At 36.5% G+C, this 18,433-nt stretch overlaps 1 protein-coding gene and 1 long non-coding RNA gene across 3 annotated transcripts in view; one reads left to right on the top strand and one right to left on the bottom strand.

The window, feature by feature from the left end:
* LOC144234461 (uncharacterized) overlaps positions 1–18,433 on the top strand; it is a 133,209-nt gene that overhangs the window by 34,666 nt on the left and 80,110 nt on the right. For both annotated transcript variants that reach the window (XR_013335958.1, XR_013335959.1), the window contains exon 3: positions 1,740–1,858. This is a non-coding gene — a long non-coding RNA (uncharacterized LOC144234461). The remainder of the gene's footprint in view (positions 1–1,739; positions 1,859–18,433) is intronic.
* NXPH2 (neurexophilin 2) overlaps positions 7,341–18,433 on the bottom strand; it is a 109,634-nt gene continuing 98,541 nt past the window's right edge. Inside the window, exon 2 of the mRNA XM_077767815.1 lies at positions 7,341–9,704. Within this exon, the coding sequence (XP_077623941.1) occupies positions 8,961–9,704 (744 nt within the window). The 3' untranslated portion in view covers positions 7,341–8,960. The remainder of the gene's footprint in view (positions 9,705–18,433) is intronic.

Genomic DNA, 18,433 nt, shown 5'->3' with positions numbered 1-18,433 from the left:
AGATTTATCTCAAATCATGATGTTTCTCTCGCTAATTCTTTGTGTAAGCCAAATTTATCTTTCACATTAGGGGGACTCTTAGTTGTATGTAATATAAATTTATTTGAGCTATTTCTTGGTTTATTTTACACTTGTTACTCCTTCTCTCCATCCATTCACTGTCCTTTTGGCTAGCGGTTACTATGTGCCACTGTGCTGCTCTATGCTTGGGGATGCTGAGCCCTGGAGACTCATTTTCAACCATCTTGTTGATTGATTTCTGGCTTGGTTTAACAACGGGAGGCGCTGTTAGGTATGAATGAGCGTAAGATGAGAGAGAGATCTAGATGTTCATTTCCTCCCTCTGCTCTTCTTTGAATGGTGGCTGCATTCTTTTGACCACAGCTCCCACCAGGCTAGGCAGCCCTTTCTTCACTACTCCAGATCCCCACTGGCTGTCAGCATACTCTTTCTTTACCCTGATGATGGTAATGGCTTCTAGCTGTTGTGCATCTATGGGTTCATCACGGCATTTTTCAGCTGGGAACAAACAGGTGCAGAATTTCAGTAGCTTAATATGATAGACTTTTGCTTTTTGTTCAGGTGATTTTGCTCAGGTNTTCTAGCTGTTGTGCATCTATGGGTTCATCACGGCATTTTTCAGCTGGGAACAAACAGTTGCTTTTTGTTCAGGTGATTTTGCTCAGGCGACATGAGGACTCTGGGTCAGCTGTGGCTCAGATCCTAGGTGTCTTCTCTTTCTAGATCCCTGGCTGAAAGAATATGATGTTTTCATGACAGAGGGGAGAAACTCAAGGGAAAGCCCAATCCAACACCCACAATTACATGTAAAGGTTCTGTATGGATAGAGCAAAGGTCAAGTGTACTCACATCTAAGTGGCCAAAGCATGTAACATAACCAAGCCTCAAGTCAAATGAGTGGGGACATACGCTTCTCCCACAGGATTTTCAGACTGGGCAACCTGTTTTCTGTGGGCACTCTGACTAATACACTTATCTCTAGGGGAAAAAAAGGACATTTATTACAATGATATATTGAGTAGTCTTACTGAGCCTAAAGGCAGGGATTGCAGCCTGCCCTGGAAATAAACCAGAATGAGAGACTTAAGTACACTTGGGACTTGCTTTCTCTTCTCTGTTCCTTTCTGTTTGTTTCCTTCTTTCTCCTTCTGTAGGATCGTTTCATTTGCTTCTTTACCTGTGTGTTGGAAAACACACAGTCTTTATGTGAATTATGGCCAACAGTCTTTAGGTGAATATTCCATAATGAACTGTCTCTTGGTCCTAAGTCTGAATTCCTAGAGAAAGCTTCTGACTGGCCTAGTGTGCAAGAGATGCTCATGCCTAGTGCTGTTGAAACAATCCAATGGGAAAGGTTGTATTGTACAAAATAGATGCTGGGATCCAACAATATTACCATATCGACTATGATATGTTAAATAAGATTGTTAGGAAAAGAAGGGGCTGGCAAGACCACCCACTAGGTTCCCTAGGTGCCCAGTACATCTGGACATCATTTTAGTTATGTTTTCCCCTTCTGATGATTATTTTGTTAAATAGCATTTATTAATTAAGTAAATGAGTTTATCTTTGTTTAGTTCAATATCTATTCTCTACTTAAAAGAAATCTGGGCTTTATATTATGAATGTTATGAAGACGATTATGTCTTATTTTTTAAATCTTTGATTTTCTTTATGTAAGACACTATGTCTAAACTTTCAATTTTTCTCAAATACAGAAAGAAAGAATACACCTTAAGTAGACATCTCTCTGAAGACACCTGAGAAGTCCAACTACCAGTCTACCTGCATATACAGCTTTGAGCCTGGTATAAGGATATTCTCATTGACATACCAGGTAAGTGTAGAGATGGATTTTGAATGAAAACAACGAAGTCTAATTGTTTACACTGGTTTTGGTATATCTATAATGTATAAGAAGTATCAGTAGCAAAAAAAAAAACAATGAAAAGATATTGTGCTTTAAGGTTCTTGTCATCCCTTACTGCTCACAATCCATGTGGTATTTACTTTCACCTCAACACCACTATGAGCCAGGCATATACCTCCATTTTGCAGATGAAAAAAATCCAAGCTCAAAGAGGTTGAGTAACTGGCTCAAGTTCACAGAGCTATGTGTGAATTTGCTAGTGACAAATTCAAGTCCTAAATCCAGGTCACACTAACTATAAACTCTGCTTATTTGTAAAGTATTTAGGATGGTTTTGGATCCATAGTAGGCATCGATAAACATTAGCTCTTTCTCTGTAAAGACTCTTTCATTTATATAATGCTATAATTTACATGGTCCTTTCAGAAAGTGAGGAGGGTGGGACTGCAATAATGATAGGCTCCATTTACCACATTAGATGCCACAGAGGCTCTGAGAATGAGTTGGCTTCGTAGAGTCTACTATGAGTGGGATCCTCTTAATTAAAGTTTGTAATATATGCTTTGACACAGCAAGTTCTGCAAAACTGTTTTATGTTTCAGGGACTACAGTCATTCTACACTTTATTTGTCATAGGGTAGATGACAAAAAAGACAGAAGGCAGAGGACATCCTATTTTTCATTTAGTCCTAGGTATCCCATTTTTTAGTTCATATTGAGCCATATGCTATTTCCCACATAGTTAATTCAGGAAATGTTCTTAGTGTCTTTTTATTCCAGTCAAGAGTTTTATACATAAGATATAATGACCTATTTAGTAATTACTATGCTGTGCATTATTACAACTACATAAAAGCTATGCATATATATATATATGTACAGACACAGATATATATGGATAAAGATGAGGAGGAAAATATAAGAATAAATAGATTTAATTTATCAGTGATGGCATTATGAGCAGTATTTTTAATTTTAAAAATCTGAGTTTGAAAGTGACTTATTCAATTAAAAAAGGAAACAATAACAGATAAATGTACCATAATGCTTCAAAATACACACCAAAGGAAGCATCTTGGAAAACTGAAGAAAACATTTTTAATCATCTAAAACACTCCAAAACATATTAATATATCTCTTTCACAATATACTAGATGTTTATACTATGATTTTTCTCTAGAGATGGAAAAGGCTGGCTATAGAAAATGGCTGGGAAATAGGTCTTGTGTTGTTTACTGTATTGGTAAATTTGGAATTATGAATCCATGTAAGTGGATTACTAACAAAAAAAAATTGAAAACATATACATTTCCTCCCTGTCTCAGTAGATGAAGCAGAGTTAGCATGATTCTGAAATTGTTGTTTCATTATCTTTTAAGAATTTCCCATCAGTATTTTATATGAGTTATTTGGGAAACCATTTTTTTTAGTATAACTTTCCTATGTTACCTTTGAGTGCAACTTATCATGTACATACCACTTAAAAGGCAATGGCTTTATCTGGGCATTGTGAGACATTCAATTAAGTACAAAATGTAATGTCTGGCTTTGGTGAACTTACTTTACTTTCTAGGACCTATGAAGAAGTGTAAATAATAAGGCAAGCTAAAAGTGTGTGTACCGAATTATTAGTGCAATGCTTAGACTCGAAGACACAATTTAAACAGATGCAGATCAAAGTGGGCTCAAGTTCACAGAGAAGTTTTATGCAATGTTTGTGTTCGTTATGTAGGGCTGAGGTGCAGTAACAAATCCATACTAATAGTTTGGTTACCTTGAGAGTGATATGTTGGCTTTTTTCTTATGTAGCAGTCCAGGATGGGCTTTCAGTTAGCTGCGTGGCTCTACTCCATGGTAGGCAAGACACTCAGACTAGCAGTTGCTTTACTTCTTCACTGTCTAGCATCTCAGGACCCTCAGGGCATCTCCCTGAGACAGCCAAAGGGAGGAGTACAGAGAAGCCTGAGAGCACTTTTATTTGAGTCTACTCCTGGAATGAAGACATCCCTTCCTCCCACACTCCATTAACTGTAGCTTGCTGCATGAGAGGTAGGGGAATGGTCAAGTTGGCCAGCCACATACTTGACCTCCTCTTGCAATGGGAGAAGGAGGAAGGTCCATTCTGGTGGGCAGCTGAGAGTCTCTGTTGCAAATGTGGGGAACATCCGTGATTGGGAAGGGATAAAAAAAGAGAATGAATGGCTTTAACCAAGCAGGAAGAACAGTAATAACCATGTTGTTAAGTCTCCATTTCTTTATCTAATAAACAAAACTTATTCCAGAGAATTTCTAAACTTGTTTCCGCCTTTACTTTTCTGTGGTTCTGGGAGCTGGCTTTCAATGGGTATTGTGTTCAGCTGGAGTAATGTGTTCATGTTTGAAATGGTGCATGATAACTCTTATGTGGGTAGAGTGGTTTTGGATAATCTCTGTATTGCAAAGGAAATTTTTTAAAAAATCAAGTGACAGATATTGATCAAGTAGCTACTCTATACCAGATACTTTGAGCCAGTGTCTGGGGGTGGGAGGACACAAAGAAGTTAATTCATTCTTTTTGAGGATAGATTACATACTATTTATGGAGGAGCTGAACTGGATGAAAAAAAGGGAAGATTAAAAATGAAACAGACTAATTTATATGCCCAGGATTCCAGACCTCACAGTTTGGGGCAGGAGATGAAGGCAAATATGAAATGACCGTGAAATATCTTCTATAAGATATTTTGTGAAAAAAAGATCTTTAATATTTTCCTATAAATGTTTCCCTATAATTTGTCTCTTACAATTGGACATACTATGTTTCCATTTATTTAAAGTTATGATTAATTAAGCTAAGGTTAACTGTAGTTTTACTGCAAATAAAAATGCATGACTCCATCCTCTATTTTATAAACTACTTAATTTAAGACTCTATATAAGGTAAAATCAGACCTTTAGGCAATTAAAGTATCTCACACAATTTACTAATTTTATGGGAATATATTTTGTGTTGAAATCACTGGAAAATTCTGCCAAATGTAGTGTTTTACTGATGTTAATTCTTACCCAGTCGTACCTCTAATATATCCCAAGACTCTTATCTTTGGATATGACTGCTGTATCTTGACTTTATTTTTCTATAGTTTTAGTTTTTAAAAATTTTATGTTCATAAGGAAATTATAACTCTGAAGATTTTGGAAGGAGAGCATTTCCAGCCATGTTCATGTTTAGTTTAGCTTCTAGATCATGTCTTGTTACACACTCACTACAATTATTTTTGTTTTGTCCTGAATATCTGTTTCAATTTATCTTTCTGTAACATAAGACTTGAGATTAGGAGTCAGGAGACCTGTATTTCAGGCAGGTTTGTCACTTAATACTGGGAGTGTTCTTTACTCATGGGGTCTTGGTCTACTTTTTTGTCAAATGAAGGAGTTGAATTAGACAATAGGTAAGTTGCACTCTTTGAAATATTACTCTTTTATATCTTAATATCGGGTTGTTTACTTTTCTTTATTTGGTTATCAGTCTATTACTGTAATTTTTGTTGTTCAAGGGGTCTGATCCCTTTACTTTTTGGGGGAAATTATTTTCAGAAGCTTATTTGAAAGAGCATAACTTAGGATGCTTATTTAAAATGTAGAGTCCTATAGTCAATGACATTGTAATGGCACTGTGTGGTGACAGATGGGAGCTACACTGGTGGTGAGCGAAGCATAATGTATAGAGAAGCTGAATCACTATGTGGTACATCTGAAATCCATGTAACATAGTGTGTCAACTATAATTAAAGGTTTTTTAAAAAAATTAAAGGCTAAAAGAAAGATGCAGATTACCTATACAAAATGTATAATCCCTATAGCACATCCACTAAATCAGATCAGACTCTCTAGGGAAATACTTCTCGGTTGTTAATGTGTATACAAAGTCATACGGGGATCTTGTTAAAAAGGAAAACTTCCAGTTCAGGGTGTCTGGGGGTAGGACCTGAGATTTTGTGTTTCTCACAGGCTTAGAAGTAACACTGCCTATCTGTCCACCACACTGAACAACAGGCTCTTGAAGCTGTAATGGCAGTCCCAACCTGGCAGAACCATGTTTTGAATGAAGACAGAATTAGGCAGATGTGGAATGTTTAATATGTAGCAATCACACCTAAATGTGGCATGTGGCATCTGAGTCACAAAAACAAGAAAGGTGTTGTAGAACGAAGATTAAAGAATATAATGTAATATGTATCAGGTGCTCTTTTGAGTGGCCATATCAGAGAACCACACTTATTGTTGCTGTTATTCTAATCATGAGAATGTATTGAAATTCCAAGTGCCAAGCAGTAAAAAGAAAATTGTTTCTTTTGTACTGCTTGCTGCTTTGCTGCATGCTGTCCACAGGCTCTTTCTCTCATTTCCCTTCCACAGATTTTATAGAGACTGTGGCTGGTATGATCACATTGTTCTTAGTCATGGAAATATGGTCTCTTTCCTGATTCAGTGTGATGAGTAAAAAGACTGTTTCTGTTGAAGGGTGAAAAGGTCTTCAAACTAGTTTGCTTTCTAGTAAGCAGTAAGCATGGAGAGACCCTGGAAAGATGCCTGACATATCCCTGATTAAATTTCTGCTGAGTGTGTGTGTGTGTGTGTTTAACTTAAAAAAATTTATTGAAGCATAATTAACAAACATAAAACATTATAGTAGTTTCAAGTGTACAATTATTAGTTTATTTTTTTTATTTTTAAAGGGTCTACTCTAACTTTTGATGAATTTATAATTGAGTGTAAAGTTAGCTAACATGAATGTCCTTTTCCTCAACTGCAATATTCAAAGACAAAAAATGGTTTTGTAGAAATGTATGCATTTGCATGTTTAAATGGGATCTGATTTATATGATGCCAAGTACCATTACTGACAATTATGTAGTCTTTGAAATAAAATTATGACTTAAAAATGTATGTGGCATATGTTCTACTCCAATTAAAATATGCCTAAGGAAATTGTCTTTCTTTTCCACAAACCCTGCTAAAATCCAAGAATTGCGTAAACCAATTTACATTTTTCCCTTTGCATGGATATGTTCATATCACTCAACATTTGAATATCAGTTTTTAATTATATTTCATGCTGTAATAATAATTATTATTCCAATCATAATGGAAGCTTACACTTACAGAGCTCTTATCAGGTACCAGACTATGTGTCAAATATTTTATGTGAATTACCCTTTTATTTTACATTAAAATCTTCATAGCCGAAGTGCTTTATTTAATATGTACATAAGGGAAATCTTAACGCTCACTTGTTTACACACACACACACACACCCCTCATGAGAAAAGAAACAAGAGGAGTCTTAAAAAAAACAACCCTGAAGTCATGTGACAGATTTAGCAAATTATTTTTATTTACATAGAAATGTGTACACATACTTTCTCTGTACACAGAAAATTCTAAGTATATATACATATATGGTTCCCACATATTTTACAATAAATAGTATTTTAATCTTGTTTCTAGATGAAAATAAAAAGATGCCTCAAAATATTTCACACTGACCACAAAATTGCAAAAGCACCTGATGAACTCAGAGCAAAAATGTCAAGCCTGTACTACCACACACTAAGCCTAGTACAATTTTTACAAAAGACAAAATCAAACACTGTACAGAGATCACCAGTAAAAGGAAAGGAATGGAGAAGCAAAGTACAGGACAGAGCCGTTGGCTTGTTAAACAATGCGGTAAAAGCACTGTTCTTGGTGAGACTGGTCTTCCTTCAGTTTAATGTATTACTTCAACTGATATTTTACAAATAAAGGGTGGGGGGATAAAGTTAACACCTATTATAAAAAGATTTCATGAATCTTACAAGTTCTAGAAACATTACTGGCCAACCAGACACCCCTTTTTGGGCTAATGCAAAGAGCATCCGGTTCTACATGGCTGGATGGCTGTCCATCCCCTCAGAGAAGATGGCAAGGACACCAACTGTGAGGATACATTGATGTTTAAGTGAATTCAAAAGCCTGGTGAATCAGGTGTCCTCATTGTTAGCACTTAATCAGTAATGTTTAAATATACTCTTTATTTCCACGTAGAATTCAATCCCTCATTCAAATAATTAACTATACGCAAAGAAAACTGAATCTGGGAGGCTAGAAATAATGAATCCATAATCCTGAAATTTTGTCAGTCCACTTCCAATTGTTTTCCCTATTCTAACCTCTAGGCAACAACCACTTTCAGAGCTGTTCTATATGTGTATATAAAATCACACTATCAAATGAATAGAATAAAGCTATAGGTTATAGAGTGAATAGAGATGTAATGGTATTTTTGGCAATCTCACAGCCTTGAATTTGGTAAAAGAATCTAAAAACATCATGACCTTCATTATTGTGGGACTGACTTAAAATATAACCAGATTAGCTTTCCCAACCCATCAATATTACTACTCAGACGAGTATCCTCAGGATGATGTTTATGTCACATCCCACTCAAGCTCAGATAATAATGTGTTCTGTTCCACTGTGGCACTGTAACTTCATACATGGGGTCTGAAACAAATTTTACCCCTTCAAATCTCCTATCAATAACAGCATAGATATGGGGAGAAAGACAACAATAAAAACAAGAAATTGATGTCAGAAATGTGAATTCTCTATCAAATACAATCTTTTCAGTTACTTTATGGAATCTGCTATTTTTAAGGTAACCTTCCAAAACATATTTCAAAGGCAGGCCCATTTCAAGAGCAATGTTTATCACATGCATAATTCAGTTCTTTCTCATTACATGTTGCTACCATTGATGCTTCTTTTAGAGAAACAACAGTATTTCTAGGACTTAGCCATCCTACAAGGGAGCGATGGCTTCAGACATACTTTGACTTTTTAGATTAAGGTACCAAAACAAACACATTACACATTTAAAGAGGTTTATTTTTCTTTCTTTTTTTTTAATTTGAAAATCTAATAGGGAACTAAAGTTCACTGCCAGAAACAAAAGGGATCCTTTATCATGAGGAGCTGGGATTGGTTCTTGGTCATTCTAATTAAATATATATTCATCCCTCATTTACATCACTGTGGAAAAAATTCAGCCAGAAGATAAGTATGGAGTCTCACTATGGTAATTGTAGTCGGGACAGACTTTCTGCACAAGTTTATAATCAACACTGTAAAAGGCAATGTAAATGCAAATGACCTTGAAGGGTTTGGAGCACAACCAAGACACATGGCTCTGAGTCTGCTCCTGGTAGCAGATCTTCGATGGGTCAAAGTTGCACAGGGCAGTCTTCTTCGCCCGGTCTGTTTTTTCATATTCAATGCGACAGTTGAAAGATTTGGACTCCTTGGTCTCCAAGGTCGACTGCGGGGAAACTTCAAATTCCACCACTTTGGAGGGGGGTACCAAACTCACTGAAACATTGCCCAGGCCTGTGGAATTATGTCGGAAATAAACACTGAAGGTTCCATTTCCATGGTCGACAATTTTCCCTGTGATGAGGAGGTTGAGTTTGACAGTTTTAATGTTGGAATGGAAATCACCCCATCCAAACATCTTCTTAAATTTTCCCGTTTTTACTATTGGCCTCCGTTTAGTTCTTGCCAATGGCTCCTGAACCTCCGTGATATTGGCCAGCCAATCCCAAAAGTTCTCCATGCTGTCCGCATACGCCAAGTGTCCAGGCTTTGGGACTGGAGACTGTTTAACAAACAGGCGCAGAGGATTGATGATCCTTGAGTGCACCACGTTTCCAACCAATGTCCCAGGCGCATCTTTGTCTTCCCAATCCAGCCCCTCTGTGGCACGGACCACCTTCTTACTGTCACAAAATAGCTGTTTGAAAAGAAGAAAGAGAAATAAACTTTAGGTTATGCTTTGAGCATACACACTAAAGCTAAAGCACAGGTGAAATGCTTGCAGTATTATTTCAATTTTTGATAAATAGCATTTCACACACACAGCTGGGATCAACAGTGTAATGAACGAGACAAGCATTTCATTCAAACACCGTAACATTGTGAGTACCAAAATTAAAATGTAATTAGGAAGAGAGTATTTCATTTTAATGGGTTGATGTGGTTTTAGTCTCAGCTTCCTAATCTTTACAATACTATCTTTCCAGATAGGAGGAAGGAATATGTTTTGGTATCTCATTCAATAAAAACATCCAGTTTGTTAAAAAAAAAAATGAAAACAAAAACAAAAAAGCATTCAATTTGTGAGGTCTTCTCTTTCAGGTAGACGACAACTCCAGAATGCTGATGGTTTCTACTAAGAAGCTAGAAAAGATCCATTATTAATGGATCGTTATATTATAAAATATTGATAATATTGGTAATGTTGATAATAAAAATGGTAATATTATAAAATATTAATAAGTTCTTATATTTGTAAATATTAAGGGCATTATTATATTCAAAGTCTTATGCATATTATTTCATAACTTGGTAATTCCATCTCAAACTCTGTAACAAAAAAAGGAGTGTGAATAGTAATAGAAAGTTCTACAAAAATTTTAGTTGAAAGATTATAATTTCAAATTTTCTGGTCTTTAGAGAAACAGAAACAAATTGCAAATGTATACTTTTAATTAATAACAGGCTACATGTTATTCAACAAATGTTATTACAACTGAATTATATACCCCGAAAGAATTGTTTAAAAGGCTACAAATGTTTTATGGATTCCACAGAACGTGGTTCAGATCCCACCCACTGAAACATAGAACTTAAGCTGTGTCTGATTTTTCTTTTTATTCTCTTTGTGGTGTAAGAATTCTCATAATTTCTAAAAATCATTTAGTTAAGTCAATATTGATTTTGAGGGACAGAATCATAATATACGAAACTGTTGCCTGGAGTGAATATTTATGGATAAGTTATGAAGTCCGGAAAATAGAGGCTTCTGGTGGAAACACAGATAGCCTCTTATCTCTAATGACACAAACCACTCTGGTAATGATTCTCCAGAAAACTGTCAGCATGATGAAAAGGATGAGAAAGAAGTGAAGCTGTATTTATGAACTGTATTTCCCAAACCTTTCAAACTTGGCAAAGCACCTGGTAAAACTAGTCTCAGATCATTACAAAAAATTATTACTTTCAATCCAATTTTGAGAAAAGAGAAAGATATAGCTTGGATTATAAATATTTCACTTCACTGTATGGTACAATTTATAACATGAGGTTATCTCTTATATATTCATAAAAGTTGGAAGTTCTAATAAAGCTTTGTGTAAAAATGTTTGCACCTATACCTTGTTCCCAAGATCACTTTAGAGTTGGAAACCAAGGACTTCAATATATGTGTGCATTTTTTTCCCCTTTTTTGTACTTGGNAGGTGAGGTTCATAATATATATATTTGTTTCTGATTAGTTTTCCTTCATCATGTCTAGTATTTTTAAAAATTCTTTTCCCTTAAATTACTGAGGTTTGATAGAAGGACAAATTGATGTAATGCACATTCTTACTATTTTGAGAACCTAAATGCATGCCACCTTCTTAGGAGCTTATGAATCCTGAGTTGATACTTCTTTCCTTTGCTGTTATTGAAAAGTTAGTGTATTCACCAGGAAAAGAAGAATCCTTACTCTGGATTTCTGGTTCAAAATATTCTGGGTGTTTCTGATACTGTAACTAGCTTTCTGATTTTGAATACTCTTAATTATGATGTGCACAAATCTCATTCAAATCCATGGGTAATAGCCCATGGAGTTCAGTACTGGCTTTAGTTATGACCTGAGTTTTCTGAGAACTGACGGATGCAGCCTAGTCCAACTGATGTGGCCAGCCTCTCCCCAGCAAGACATCCAAGGACACGTGGGCAGATAAGAAACCCCTTGCTGATCAAGGTCAAATTTCTTCTCTGTGATTACGATTCTTGTTGCCCAGATTCTATTATTTGTTTCTCATCCATTTTCAGTATTTCATAAGATGTGCCTTGCTTGGTCAATGCTGACAGACACACCTACCACTTGTTAGAATCTTGTACACAAGAAATTTACTTCCTGACCTCTACTCCCCTACGTGGTACAACTTCCAAACTTCTTTCCTCACTCCTGTCTTCCTTCCTCTCTTTTCATAGGGTAAATCCCTTCTGACATTTTCCCTTTCCAAATTGTTTTTAAGCAATCTCAGTTCTTACTTTTATGCACCATGTTGCCGATCTAGTAGAACTAAGACCCATTTTCTATTCAAAAACATTTTTTTACTTAGAAGTATGAGAACATCTTTTGTTACCAACAGCAACATGATCTTTTTTTTTCTTCCTAAAAATGTTTGTTTTACATTATACATTTTCCTGAATTTTTTCTGCCTGGGTCATTTTTTCTCATTTAGTGCTTGGCCTGGTTTCCTCCTTACTTTTCCATTATTGGAAACCTATAAACACTGAACCCATCTTTCAATGACAAGTAAATTTGCAAGTTAACTGGTACTGGACTTTTATTCATTGTAGAAGCCATTATAAGACAGATGTTAAGAAATCCTCTTATTTCTAGGACTTCTGCTGTGATAGTTCTGAGATTGCTAAATGATAATAACAAGAACAATAATAACAATAATAAATGATCATTTACTGAGTTTTAAAAAAATATGAAGATTTTCTTTGTAGTAATTTGTGTTGTAACAACTTGACCTGAACATATGTTGACTAACCCTAAACAATAAGTGTGTTTAAAAAAATACAGATCTAAGCTTATTAAGCAGATAACTTAGATGTGATTACTTGCTTTTAGAAAGGCTCTTCAACTCTTCAGAAAAGAGTTCCCTTATGAACTTAAAATGTAATTTAATTTCTAAAAAATGTAGTCTAAACAGTACTCTTCAGATTCAAACTTCTTCAAGGAGCTCTTGATTTTAAGGTTGGCTTATATAAAAAATAATACAATTTAACTACAGCACAGATCTATAATTGGCCTCTGTTCCCATGAAAATACTCATGGACAGTTCCTTAGATAAAAAGTAGATGTAAATATATTTTAATTATTTTGCTTTTCCCTAGACCATCACATTTCTAGCTTGCTTTGACAGCAATATTAAAGAAGTTGAGAAAAGCTGTGTATAAGCTTATCTGTTTACTACTTTAAACTACATGACAGTTATCACAAATACTGACTTCCAAATATAAACCCAAATCTCAAAACGTTATTAGATAATGATATATTGGCAGAAGAGTGTAATTAAAAGGATAAGTATATTGCTAATTGTCCTAATGAGCAGACAATTGTACCTCCTCTTCCAATTCACTCTCCCTTTGGCATAGCTTGTTTGGCCTTACCCCTGGAATATATTCTTAAAATGAATACATCACTGCCGAGAGGGCACCTTCCCCTAAAGCAGGTCTACAAAGAGTGTTGTATGATCTAAGTCCCCAAAGCTCATGCTTAACCTCAGAGACCTAATGAGGGATGACTATAACTATAGTATATATAGTTCTATAACCTTACCCCACACTCATCCACACACTCCCAGTATAGAATCAGCATGGTAGAAAAAGCACAGAGATTTGGTGCCTGATGACCTCACACCCCTCACTTAAGTGTCTGATGTGAGCCTATATCTCCCTTGTTGATCGATTGTAAGGACAAAATGAAAGACTGGATGGAAATTACAGAGCCCAATCTCTGGCAAGAGGCATTCAATGACTGATGGCTCTTGCATGGCCCAATGGATAATACCATGTTTCCTATTCAAGAACTGTCTTCAGAGGGTTGTATGAACTCTCAGGCCTCCAGGAAACTGATTAATGGTTAATCAAGCAACTTGTTCAGTGCCATATGATAAATTAATGACTGAGTAGAAAACACCCTTCTCAACCTCAGAACATCAATCAATCGTTTCCTCCTATTTCCAGTCTTGCTGGCATCTGAGTCATAGCCAGATCACAGGCACAGGTGAGCTCTCTTTGCCAACAAAATGTGTTTGTGGATCTTTGATTCTAACCTGCTGAATGAGTCAGCAAAGGGACCTGAAAGTACAAAGTGTCTGGCGGGCGCCCTCATTCCTGAACAGACAATTTCCATGCTACAACATTCTGGGAGAGACTGCAGGTGGTTCTGAACCTGTTGGCAAATTGCTCTGCCCAAGACAACGTTGTTAGATGTTATCTACAAAACACATGGCTATATCCCTCTGGTTACTTTTGTAATTGCTGGGACTCCATCGGTATCACTGCTGTCTTTTGTCCCATCATATTTCAATAATAATGCAAAAAACATTTAACTGCAAGCACCAAGTGGAGTTTTAAAAGGGAGAAAAAAGAGAAATTGCTGTGCTTTATCTGTTTGAACATTCCCTGATTTCCACACATTTATCAAAGTTTAAGTAATTTATGTCTTGGCAGGGTGTATCAATTTCACAAAGCACACACATTAGTGAGATACAATATCATATTAGCTTTTTCTGCATCTTACAGAAGAGCTCAAAAAGATTAATAAAAGCTCAAACCTTCATCAATTAAATGAAGCAGGTGGAAGGAAGGGAATAGAGGAAGAAGACTGTATTTCATTTCAATTCTTTGTTTTTAGGGGGAAAGAAGCTGACAGGTTCAAATCATTCATCATAACAAGCTGGAGTTGAATTTCACTGATAATTAAATGCATTTTTTTCCCAAGAGGCAAAGAAGCTGCAATGAATTTTATAGTAGCAGATGTGAGAACTGTCACAAATTATGGAAATAATTTATAAACTAAAAGCCATCTTTATCTGCAAATACTGTATCAGAAGATCCTTTTAAAAACTACATTTGTCATGTATCTTTCAATAAACATTTTAGAATAATTTTAGTTTACAGCGAAAACCTGTGTAATACAGAGTTACCATACACCCTGAACCTCATTTCCTATACTGTTAACCTCTTACATTATAGCACACTGGTCACAACCAATGAACCAATAATGACACATTATTATGAACTAAAGTCCATATTTTGCTCAAATTTCCTTGATTTTTCCTTAATGTCCTTTATCTACTTGAGGATCCTATCTAGAATTCCACATTACATTTGGTCATCATGAATCCTTAGGCTTGTCTTGGCTGTGACAGTTTCTATGTCTTTCCTTGTTTATGATGACATTTTGTATGTTTTGAAGAGTACTGGTTAGGCATTTTGTAGAATGTCCTTCAATTTGAGTTTGTCTGATTTTTTTCCTCATATTTACACTGGAGTTACAGGTTTAGGGAGGAAGAACACAGAGGTAAGGTACTATTTTTATCACTTCATCTCACGGGTCTATGTTAGCAACACACTTCATGACTATGGATGTTACTCTTAATATTCTGGCTTAGGGAGAGAAGATTTTCTTTTCAAAGTTTCCCTTTCATGGGGCACTTGCGTGGCTCAGTTGGTTAAGCTTCCCACTCTTGATTTTGGCTCAGGCCATGATCTCACTGTTTGTGAGATTGAGCCCTGTGTCGGGCTCTGGTGCTGGCAGCATGGAGTCTGTATGAGATTCTCTCTCGCCCTCTCTCTCTGCCTCTGCCCCACTTAGGCGTGTACTCTTTCTCTCACAAAATAAATAAACATTAAAAAAATAAGTTTTCCTTTCAGAATTTTCATAAGGATTGTTCATTTTTGTTATCATAAACTTAGTTTATTTAAAATTTTTTAGTGTTTATTTATTTTTTGAAAGGTGAGAGAGAGAGAGAGACAGAGTGTTAGCAGAGGGGGGCAGAGAGAGGGAGACACAGAATTTGAAGCAGGCTCTAGGCTCTGAGCTGTCAGCTCAGAGCCCAACGCAGGGCTGGAACTCATGAACTGTGAGATCATGAATTGAGCTGAAGTCGGATGCTTAACTGACTGAGCCACCCAGGCGCCCTTATTTTAATTCAGTGCCACTTGGTTTAGGATTATTATTATTTTTTAAGTCAGGCATTCTCAAGCATTTCAATTTATAACTAGTGCATCCCTGAATTATCTAAAATAACTTTAGAGTTGTTTAGGAAATCATATACTACTTATAAAGTATTTCAGCAATATTAGGAGCTATAAATGTGTCTGTCCTCATTATTGGCTATTTTATTTTAATTTAATATTAATTTCCTAAAAATTGCATCCATTTCAATACCTGGTAGCTCAAGAAGAAGAGCTTGTTCTATCAATATCTTACATAGAATTAGACACCGACTGTATCAGATTCAAATGTCCCTTTTCTTAGTTTTGGAGCCCATCCACTGTACTTGATAGAATATAGAACACAAAAGAGTGTTGTATATTCATAGTATTCTAGGTGCTACACCACCATGAATACTACTTGGTCTCCCGTGGGATATGGGACAGAGACACCTTTGCCATAATGGGATGACCCTTTTCTATATGTCCATCTGCCATAGCTTTGCTTCTTCCCTGTAGTTGTACGCTATAGTGCTAGGGTAGAGAAGAGGGGAGGTTTCTTTACACACAGCAAATAACAGAAAGGAAGTGAAGGGCATTTAAAGCTTTGAGCTTCTGGGGTTCAAATTCCATTCAATATATCCCATCCCATTATTGGTCCAGGGAGTTCTATTCTATAGTGCTTCTAACAGATGCTGTTTTTATTTGAAGAAATGCCAGTGGGGAGATAACTCCACCAGCCTGGCTGTCCTAGTCCAGTATTTAACAATTGTAACTGACATGTTTATTTAGCACCCATTCACTCTTCACTTACACGGCACCAGGGGAGTAGGAGAGGCTTGGATTTCTTAAGGAATGAAAGCTTAGCCCTTGAAGCTCACTGTTTCTATATACAGTTCTCCTAACTTAGCAAGACCAGACTGGATGACATTAACACACCTCGTTTAAGAAAGTAGGGAGCCTAAAACAGCTTGGAAATATTTCCACAAAAATTAGTTTATTGTTACTATTTTTTAATGTTTATTTAGTTTTGAGAGAGTGAGAGAGAGACGATCAAGAGTGCAGAGAATGGGCAGAGAGAAGGAGAGAGAGAGAGAGAGAGAGAGAGAGAGGGAATCCAAAGCAGGCTCCAGGCTCCGAGCTGTCAACACAGAGCCCAATGTTGGGCTTGGACTGATGAACCATAAGATCACGACCTGAGCTGAAGTCAGACGCTTAATCGACTGAGCCACCCAGGTGCCCCCTACAAAAATTATTTTACCTCTGCAAGAGTAAATTTATTGCTTCACTGACTTTTGCCTATATCCACAATCAGATGAATGGCAACTCTACTCCTATACTGCACTTGCCAATGATTGGACTGGGAAAAGAAATGGAGAGTCCCAAGCAAGTCTGTGCATTGTAGAAGAGAATCTGTTGGCACATCCTTCAGCAGCTGAATTTGCCCAAGCAGAAAAACAATTCTAAGAGCGAAGGAATGAATGAAAGAAGCAGGCACAAGGAACTCTATCAGAATAGGTTAAAAACCACGTCAGGGAACAGCTAGATATGGAAATAACAGTGCTTTGATATGCTGGAAGGAGTCGGGGTCAGGAATCCTGGGATGATAATCTGGCACTGTCATTTATAGACCCATCATCCTGGGTAAGCCACAACCATTTTCTCCAGGGTAAAATGGTGTGTGTGGTGGGGGAAGGGTTAGAGTTACACTTGAGAGAGAAAAAGGAGGTTGTGAGGTAGAAAGTGAATCAGAGTGAGGTGAGTCTGAGGGCAGGACACTCAAAATAAGGAGAATTCTGTAGTCCAGAGGATTGAGGTGACCCGGTACCATGGCCAGATGCACATGTTCATATTTAATCACTGATTCAACACGTATTTATTGAATGCCTTCCAGGTACATCATTCATGCACTAGATATTGGGAGCACATTGCTCAAGGGACAGAGTTCCTGCCTTCATGGGATTTGCAGAAGAGTAGGGAAAAGAAGCATTAATCATACATAAATATCTCACTTGTATATAATTGTCACGAGGTCCTGGAAATTTATATCTCTATCTCTATCTACACACATCAGTATAACAGGAAGGAGAGAGAGCTAGTCCTTTAGAAGGGAAGCAACAGTTCAGGGAGTGAATAGAATTGAGTAATTAATGCTTTTATTCTGATGAGAGAAATGAAATCCAAGATTTACTAGTTGATGGATGATAATGAATGAATCAGTGTCAAGAAAACGAATCGATCTTTGTATTTATATTCCTTTTGTCCTGTTCCAAATTGTATATTGATTTGTTTATAATTACTAATGAGAGTGTGATAACATTATAAGCCAATAGTTCTATTTCTTCCAGTGAAAGGTTAATTTTTTCCTTTTCTTTTTCCTCCCAGCTTTATTGAGGTATAATTGACAAACAAAATTGTAATATATTTAAGGGGTACCACGTGATGATTTGATACACGTTTACAGAGTGAAAGGATCCCCAGTGTCCAGTTAATTAACACATCCATCACCTCCCAGTTACCTTATGGGGGGGAGGGGGACAAGAATCCTTAAGAAAGGGTTCTGAGCAAATTTCAATTATACAATACAGTATTATCAATTATAGTCACCATGCTGTACATTAGACCCAACGAACTTATTCATCTTATAACTGAAAGTAGATGCCCAATTCTATTAACCATAAGTAGGCTCCAACATTCAGTCAGTGCTGAATTCCTGATTAGGAGGGCGAG

Source organism: Crocuta crocuta, unplaced genomic scaffold (genome assembly GCF_008692635.1).
Source record: "Crocuta crocuta isolate KB4526 unplaced genomic scaffold, BGI_CrCroc_1.0 scaffold154, whole genome shotgun sequence".
Lineage (NCBI taxonomy): Eukaryota > Metazoa > Chordata > Mammalia > Carnivora > Hyaenidae > Crocuta > Crocuta crocuta.
The sequence above is the reverse complement of the archived record's forward strand: the minus strand, read 5'-3'. Positions and strand labels throughout refer to the sequence as shown.